General features: G+C 34.3%; 1 protein-coding gene across 2 annotated transcripts; it reads right to left on the minus strand.

Annotated features, from left to right (window-relative positions):
* Positions 1-214: 214 nt before the first annotated feature.
* LOC116883887 (prolactin-7D1-like) lies at positions 215-7,152 on the minus strand. Of its 2 annotated transcripts, none has more exons than XM_032885153.1 (6): positions 7,053-7,152; positions 5,700-5,872; positions 4,975-5,013; positions 3,965-4,072; positions 2,013-2,192; positions 215-895 (listed from the first exon to the last, which is right to left on the minus strand). In XM_032885153.1, exons 1-6 carry the CDS (start codon positions 7,081-7,083, stop codon positions 689-691), a joined length of 738 nt encoding a protein of 245 aa, XP_032741044.1. In that variant the 5' UTR covers positions 7,084-7,152; the 3' UTR covers positions 215-688. The 2 variants fall into 2 exon arrangements, with proteins under 2 accessions (XP_032741044.1, XP_032741045.1); XM_032885154.1 differs by having other exon boundaries at positions 578-895; positions 5,700-5,869; positions 7,053-7,124.
* Between the last annotated feature and the right edge of the window lie 2,107 nt (positions 7,153-9,259).

Genomic DNA, 9,259 nt, shown 5'->3' on the forward strand with positions numbered 1-9,259 from the left:
AATGGATGAACACAGCCTTTCCTGCAGTTTGACTTAATCCACAGGAGACCGGTGCAATATATTAACTGATATGAACATGAGGGGTTGTAACTAGACCAAATGTGACTTCATAGACAGAAACTGAAGAGACTAGATTAAATATACCTATAGTATTACTATGAAGACAAGAATTCAGAAAGCAACAGCTGAAAATAAGATGAGAAGTAGAGAGTTCTTTTACGTTTATACCACTTTATTCATACACACTCATCACTTAAATGCAAAACTTTCTTAATTAGTCATAATTCAGTAGCATGGTACTTTTATTTTCTGGCATTTTACTGTGAAAGTTGCCTTATAGGCATGGCCAACTCTCTTAACATATCCCAATATTTCCAAATCTGTAATAGAAATATTGTACTTTTAATAGTAATCTCCTTCATTGATTTTTGTAACTTTATCCACATTAACTTTGTGTAGTTCTAAAGTGCGCTATGAATTATATCCTTTGCCAGTTGAACATCTAGGGTTTGGATAGGAAGATTTTGATGCTATTGATATATTTATTACTAATAGAATAAAATACCAACCAATTTTCTTTCCATCCTCGACATATCTGATGTCTCCTTTTATTTATAGACACATAAGATTTAATCATATATTAAAAGGGCATAAAATTAGAAGTTTCCAAGATAGATCATGCAATTTTTCAAAATCCTGAGTAGCAGACATTATCATTATAAAGAAGCAGACATTTTAGCAAATTGACTAGAAAATCTAGTGATTCTAGATCAGAACGTAAGCAGAAGGAAAACATATAAAGAGCAAAAAGTTGAATTTCTTTATCAGCTGCCTGCAGAGAGTCCAAATCTGACCAGATTGGGTAATCTTCATTTTCTTTGATTGCAGGATTAACCTATTGACCAGATATGACACTTATTATTAGTGTTTGTATTCATTGGACCTATGCCCTATGCCCTTATAAATATTAAATTACACTTAAGCAAATGTTATAAATGTGAAATTTTTGTCACAGGCATGGATTTCTGTTTCTGTCATAGGACACTCTATGTCTTCACACCATCTAGGATATATATATATATATATATATATATATATATATATATCTTAGGCTAATTTGATGCGAAATAAAGTACCTCACTTGCAATTAGATAATAGGCAATCCCATATTATGATTTGAGCATACCCATCTGTTTGTCCAATGGACAATGGAAAAACTGAAGGCAGTTCTTTCATGTAGGAAGCAGATCATTGATATAAGAATATCAAATAAGGACTCTGTTCTCATTTCAATGGTTAACTGTGAGCATCTGCCTCTGTGTTTGTCAGGTTCTGGAAGAGCCTCTCAATAGATAGCTATATCAGGCTCGAAGGATTTGCCACTCCATAAGAATAACAATGTCAACCAACCAGACCACTCAGAGCTCCCTGGGACTAAACCACCATCCCAAGATTACACAGGGATGGACCTATGGCTCCATCCACATATGTAGCAGAGGATGGTCTTGTCAGGCATCAATGGGAGGAGAGGCCCTTGGTCCTGTCAGGGCTTGATGACCCAGTGTAGGGAAATGCCAGAGTGGGGAGATGGGAGGGAGCACCCTCATAGGAGCAGTGGGAGCAGGAGGGGATAGCTGGTTTCTGGAGTGGAGACCAGGAAAAGGGATAGCATTTAAAATGTAGATATAAATATCAAATAAAGGAAGGTGAAATATCAAATGAGTTATTTGTGGGTATTTCACTCAGCCCAGGAAAAGGGGCTTTCCAGATAACTTGAGGACTTGTTGTGTGTGTGTGTGTGTGTGTGTGTGTGTGTGTGTCTGTGTGTGTGTGTGTGTGTGTCTGTGTGTGTGTCTGTGTCTGTGTCTGTGTATCTTGTAATGAAGAGGCTTAATACAAGTTAAAGTACCTAGATTTTGATCTCATAAGTGAAGTGTTTCAAAATTATCATTCCCTACAGAAGTCATGTCATCCATAAAAGAGAAAATCAGAGGGTCAAAAAAATTACTCACCATGGATATTATTCTTTTGATGTACTCTAGAAGGTCTTTGTTTTTAGCCTCAATGGCTTTGGCCTTTGATAGGATACTATAAGGGCATCCTGGCAAAGCACTGAGTTCTGTCACTAGATGTTGCAGAGGGTCTTTCCAGGCCAGCAGTGTCTGAAGAATCATTTTCAAAAACTCTTCAAACTGTGTAACAGTTATTGACTAACCATATTAAGACAAGGAAAATATAGAGCATTAGTTACATGTGGCTTTTAATCAAAAAACATGAACAAATAGAGCTACTTGCTATTCTAATGGAGAAATGTCATTTTCTGGAGTTGAAAATGATGTAGCAATGTAAAAGTTAAACTATTCACCTGTAGTTTACAAAATGAAACAGTTTATATAAACAATTTATAAGGAACTATATCCTTGAGCATGTTCTGTTTTCTGTATGAAATCTGTCATCTGCATTTTTTTCTAAGGCATTATATATTTGACTGTTTTGCTTGTCCAGGAGCTTTCTTGGGCCTGAGGGGCTGCCTACTAGTCTTGAATCATAAGGCCAGATATCACCAGTTTTAAGTGTAAATCCTTTAACTAATATATATGACACCAGTGAAAATAATGCTGACAAAATTATGAAAAGAACTCATTATGAAGTTTGGGATATTAATAGAATAGTACCTTAAAGACAACCTGTAATTTATAAACATGGTTTCTCAGCTAACAACACACTCTGTCCCCTTACCTCTAACAAAACAGAACATTGCAAACAAGCATATCTGAAGGATATTGGAGCTCATTGTTTGTGTAAAAAGCACAATTGAAATTTTACTCTTCAGAATAGGTCAGAATTGTATATTTACCACATGACTGATTTGAAAATGTTTGCTTTGTTGCTGTCTTTTAATTAATCTAGTGCTCAGGAGAACAATGAACAAAGCAGGATTCAGTAGATACTTTAAGAGAAATATGAGAATGAAGGAAAGGACCATGTGGAAGTGATGACAATGCAGGGCTCCAGGAGCATATGAGTAAGACTGTGAGCTTGAGTCAGATGAGGCTCCGAATTTTATTATCACTAGGATGGTTGATGACACAAGGCACACAAAACATTTCAATATATCCATGTCCTAGTCTGAGCTGCATTTGGGGAGGATTAACTGAAGCACTCTCAAACTACTTTCTGACATTTCTACAATAGAGTAAATCTCCAGAAATATGAGGTCTCCATCTTCTTCTACTTCCACTTTATTACTTTTAAATGATACCTAAGTAATCTATTTGAGTGTAATTTCTGGACATAGCTTAAAAAGGAGAGATTATAAAAAAGATCTAGGTAGAGATGCTGTAATGTATAGGACATCTCATCACAACTGAAGTAATGATATTCTTGTGAGAAACAGTAGACAGTATTTATAGGATTCCCTTGTCCACACACTTCTAGGTAATATATAGAAGAATTATATAATTATATATATTATATATATATAATTGGGATTTGGGAGGCAGGTCAGTATCAAATGAAAAACCAGGAGATGCTTGGGATCCAAGAAGAGTTAGCTTGCTGGCTATTCACAAATGACAATGTAACATGGTGGAGACATTATTAATTCATTTAAAAGAAAACTGGGTCTTTCTGTCCTAGGCTTGTACATGAATGTGCTTTAAAAATAGGTGTGAACTTCAGTTCAAAGTTTCTTACAGAATAATAAGTCAATTCTCAGTGTGAAGACATTGGTAAAATACAATCTTTTCAATGAACAGTTTATAATGATCTGCTATAAGATTATTTAGTATTTGGTTTCCTTTATAATTTTTCAAGTGTACACCATGATTTTTATTTCACTGTGCACTCTTCCTTATCGTTCCTACTGTTCTGATTACTACACGCCTCTCAGTGCTCATAAGAACCTGCAAGCATGGCAAAGACAGTGGACTTCAGCCTTTTAGGAGAAATGAAGAGGACCCACCGAGGTCGTTCGGATATCCTCAGGAGTTTCAGGAAAATTGATGGGAACAGTATGGCAGCTGTTGAAAGCCTTGATTATATTCTCCTTACTTTTGTGCAGATCTAATATCTAAAAATGTTCAAAAAGAAATTTGAGTTAAATGAACATTGGGGATTGATAGAAAAAGAAGATGATACAGAGTACCAATTCTGTTAATAGTCCTGTAATTTTTATAAATAAGCACTGCATGAAATCTAAACTTAACAGAATACATTTTATCTAATATTCAGTTTAAGTCAGTAACCTCATTTGACCTATCACCTAACTTTCTAAACTATTATCCTCTTTTAATATTTACTATTCACTTGTTTTGTCACTAATCTAAAAATTTATAATAAATTGAAGAGAACCCTTAAACATGACAAAAGAAAAAGCATAGCATTTTTCATATTTCATCCTTAAGTTTGATTTGAAACGAAAGCTATAGTAAATATATATGATTATTTATCAATTTCTTGTTTGCTATTATTTCAAATTTATTTTTCCTTTAACTTGGCATTATAAAATCATTTATTTTCTTTCTATTTCCAGTGAATATATATACTTATACCATTTAAATTCTATCATAAATCCTGTATGAAATTATGTTAATTATAATAACAATAGACATAAAAGGCCGTCATTTCAGGGGATGCTAAGCAATACTGAAATTCAAAACAAAAAGAGACTAATATTCATATATTTTGATTTTATAATCAGAATTCTTTTCTTAGCAAAATTCTTGCTTTTATACCATAAGAATAGTTGTTTAAAAATAAAACATAAATTTGATAGTAACTTGAATACTCATTTATTCTTTGCAAACCCTATTCTCAGAAGCAGTCCTACTTTCAAGCTAGAGGCTAAGGTTTCTTTCACCCTAGGAAGTGTTTTATTTGGATTGGTTCTTGCTGCTTTCTTATGCAAGGCACAAGGCAACAATTAGCATGGATACTTTGGAGAGAGAAGACAGAAATCAGAGAGGTACTTACAATATTAGTGAATATGTCTGAAGAGAATGAGTTGCTGAACTAAAAGAGGATGAAGGAATAAAATAAAACATTTCAGTAAACAGCATAAATATATTTTATTTTAAATTCAGAGAAACATTTTTTAGATACTTCTGTTATTGAAGCCTTGTCTATTTTTCTCCTTGATTGACCTTGAAACAGATAACATCCAGACTGTTTCTATGTCTAATTTAGTCCTCCCATTGAATAAATTCATGTACTAGAAACCTTTAAACATCTAGTTGGAGATGTTTCCAAGAAGGCAATATATCTACTCCCCATCTCGATATTTTACAAGTTTACATTAGTGGTATTCATTCCATTCAATTCCTCATAATATGTTTTTCCTTTATGATATCTGAAGTGTGTTAAGCAAAGGTGCCATAGAGACTGACCTGCTTGAAACAAGATAAGAAAGTCACAGTTCTTTACCAGTAAAATCTTTTAGGTCTTTATGAGTGTGTTCTTAGAATAGTTACATCGAGGCAAATAATTAAAATTATTGAATGGTTTCATATATTTTTGAGATGTCATGTAACTGCCTCTTTCTCCCTTTTCCACTTTTGAGTACCATCTACCTTTTTTTATGTTTGAAAGAGATATTAAAATCTTGTTGCATGACACTTTCCATTAAATTGTAGTGTAATGTGCTGCTCAACTGGAAAGTTCCTTTTTAGGAAAGAGCCATGAGATTATGAGGGACTTACAAATTCTTTGCGCATGGCAAAACCAAGCTCAGCCATCTTTCCAGAAAGTACAGTTGCATTATCAAACAAGTCCTTCAAGTCATTGAGAGTAGTCTCGCTGGGATTTATGGGTGCAGAGGATACCTTCTCCCACAGGAAGAGATTTGCCATTAACAGTATCAGGAGAGCCCCTGCTATATAGAAAAAGGATCTATGTACAATGATAGATATTCATTTGAGGTTTTTCAATCTTAATAATATCCCTGTCCATTGTCCTCCTCTGTATGATCTGGCCCTATAAAGCTATGGAAGTAAATAGCATCTTTCACTGTAAACTACAACAAAACAATTAATTTGAACAAATACATAGTTTGACTATTTTTGCATAGTTGGTGACTTCTCATATCTTTGGATTTCTGTCAGATATGATTCTGAAATTTCCAAACATTTGGGATTTCCTAAATATGTGAATGAATGGAATGACTTCCATTTTTTTCTTAGACAGTTAATGTCTTGAGCACTTAGACTTTCAGCTGTCACTCACTGCAAGACTTTGTCTTATAATCAGTGGAGACAAAGTATGTTTCCAAAAATAGCACAACACCTTTTACCCTGTCTTGTTGCCTGCTAAGAACAAGCACATGACTGCCTGCTTTTCAATCCTTAGGAAGAACAGAATCCTCTCAGAAAAAGAATTCTGTATGATGAATCCACTTGCTCCTGATAATATTCCTATTCAAGAGTTTTTCCCAAAGCTTGTAATGGTTTTCTCTCTGAACTTACTGTTTACAGTAATCCTACCACTAGTAGGAGTCTTTGTAATATTATCAAACTGTCTTAATAAAAGGGATGACATAAATATAATTGATGTTCTTTAGCTTTTTTTTAATTGTTTCATGGGGAAGGCTAAATACTAACACTGAAAAATCTCCCATAAGCAGACATATCTTATGTCCACTTCTCAAATTTTGACGTTTTGATATAGATCATTCCATATTATTGGTATCTCCTGACTATTTAAGGTTATGCAAAAACATCCTAATTTCTCATACTTGTTAGTAATTTTCATATTCTCTACTTCAGTCACCTAAGAAAATGCGAAATTTCTCTAGACATTGCTACATGACTCTAGCCTAAGATTATTACTCTGTAAGAAACAAAGATTCATAAATGCCCTGACAATTGCTCTTAGAATAATGAATAGAAAATATTTCTCAGATCCACTGGGCTTTACTTCTCCTGGCTAGTTATTAATCAGTGTCCTTCATTCCTGATAAGGAAAGGATAACACCAGAAAAGCAAACTGTACAGAATCTCTGAAATATCATTCAGTACCTGAGCTATATGGAAGAAATTTGGTAAACAGTTACTTACAGGAGCAAGATTGAATCAAAGAAGGGGGCATCTCTGCAGAGTCTTACCCAGGCTTAGCTCTTGACTCTGGGAATATGCTTCACTAGAGTTGGAAGCTTTCTATGTCCTCATACTCTACTTCTTATATATTCTAGCACAGCAGCCCTAAGGTTACAAACTGGCAGGGGAAAACGGAAGTATTAACTTCCATTATTTACCCCTCAGGGTACAAGGAGGCCAGCTAACAGAAGCATTAACATAGTTCTAAGTTCATGGTTTACCTTATTCTTAGGTTCACTGATACAGTTCTCTGTATATGGTTCATTTAATTTTTATGTTGAAAGTAAAACAAGTTATACTGTGAGTAGTCACAGCTATCTCTTCCTCATAAAGACTGATGGCAATTTCTTGCTTTAAATAAATAGCTATGTCTTGGACATTTTTTTTGTCTTCAGGATTTTATATATTTTGAAGTTTTTAATGAAACTTGGAAGAAAGTTTTATATATTTCATTGATTTTTACCATTGGGACTCAGAGCCTCAGACAAGTCATTCATATTGAGTAATATTCTCATAAGTCTTTGACAACACCGAAGCAACATTTTGAATTGCTTTTCTAGATTAGGCACATAGTAATGATGATTTACCATTCAAAAAGAGATGTATTGAAGGTTATTTTAATAAAGATATCACATTGACTTTACCAAAAAATATCAAAAGCCTTCCCTTTAGGAGCTAAGAACATCTACTGTCACAGATATCCAGGCAAGCTAACAGACATCACCTAAGTCCAAAAAGAAAAACCTAATAAAAAGCTAATAGAACATATTTGATTATAACTATAACAATCATACTAATAGTAAAAAAGTCAAAACATGCCTCATTTTGGTATTTACCTTAACTTGGACCGAATAGGTCTTTATTAACATTTCTCACTAGTACAGAGCAGAGTGACATGGACACAATGAAAGTGAATCAGTATTCTGAGGTCGTCTATTTCATTACACATCCAGTCCAATTTACTCTTTTTTAATTGGATAATTTATTTATTTATATTTCTATCTCCAATATTTAACTTAGCTTTATCTAATACACTAACAATATTTTATTTTACAAGGCTTCACTGTTGAATAACTCCTAGGAAGTACCATGATCTTGGGATTCTTCAGAAAACTTTTGGTTTTGCATGCTACATTTCTCAACCAGGCCTGGTATCTGTTTTCACATTCATAACTGCTATGTTTCTTTTCCTTCTAAATATTTTCCAAGTGTAAGCCATTAGATCTTATCTCTTCACAATCTTTATTCATGTAACACTTAGAGATGTTTAACAAAACTGTTCAAGGTCCAGTGTTCACTGTCACAAACAAGTACAACTTTAGTAGAACTCAGGATGAGAACATTAAATACAACAACAACAAACCAACTAAAAAGTAATAATAAATAATAATATGGTCTGACTGCCTCTTTTAACTGCTTCTTCCTTAGAGAAACTTTGCTTACAATGAAGTGTGTTAAAGAATAACTATATTTAGACCTAGATAATATTTAGTTGTTTTACTTAATATTCTCCCTCAACTTGGATGATCTAACATCACCTTGGAGACTGTGATTGTTAGAATGGGACTAATCAATGCAATAGGGAAACAAAAGTAAGAATATATGGACCTTCAACAGGAGCTGACTGTCCTTAAATCAGAACAATGAAGTGTGACAAACTCTCCACAGGAATAGGGACAGTGGGCCTGTAGCACAGGGACCTTGGGTTTTGTGGTCAATGGAATTTCTTGTCATAGAAAATTCTATCTGCAAGTCTTTTCTCTAGTCTCAAAGTTGTAATTACCATTGGAGGTTGTTGTGACCTTAACAAGAGGGGTGCATATCCTACTCAAAAGTAGGGTAATTCTTCTAGTACATGTGATCTTGCCATCTACTGGGGTCCCTTGTCAGAAGCCTCCTGGATCTTAGCAGTCTGTAGATGGTATCAGCATGTCCTTAGCTTAGCAGGCCACACCATTACTTTAGACTTCATTAGAAAGTTCTTGGAGCCTCGTAGCTTATATGTGTCAGTAGCTATCAAAATTCCCTCTCAGCTTAGGTTTTGGGGTCATTAACTCTTTAATCATTCATGTGGTGTACAGGAGCCAACCTTGCTAGAAAACTTGGCAGCACTGTACAAGGGATACTAGTTTTGTAGGAATGGGAGATAGAAGAACAACAGTACTCTT

The sequence above is a fragment of the Rattus rattus genome, chromosome 14, assembly GCF_011064425.1.
Source record: "Rattus rattus isolate New Zealand chromosome 14, Rrattus_CSIRO_v1, whole genome shotgun sequence".
NCBI lineage: Eukaryota > Metazoa > Chordata > Mammalia > Rodentia > Muridae > Rattus > Rattus rattus.

Bases quoted from the DNA above. Each gene is read 5' to 3' on its own strand.
- LOC116883887 (XM_032885153.1), bottom strand. From the start codon at position 7,083: ATGCCCCCTTCTTTGATTCAATCTTGCTCCT. The intron at 5,014-5,699 runs GTAAGTCCCTCA...ATCCTCTTTTAG, and splicing joins TTGCCATGCGCAAAGAATTT to TTCAGCAACTCATTCTCTTC. The intron at 4,073-4,974 runs GTAAGTACCTCT...GAACATTTTTAG, and splicing joins CAGACATATTCACTAATATT to ATATTAGATCTGCACAAAAG.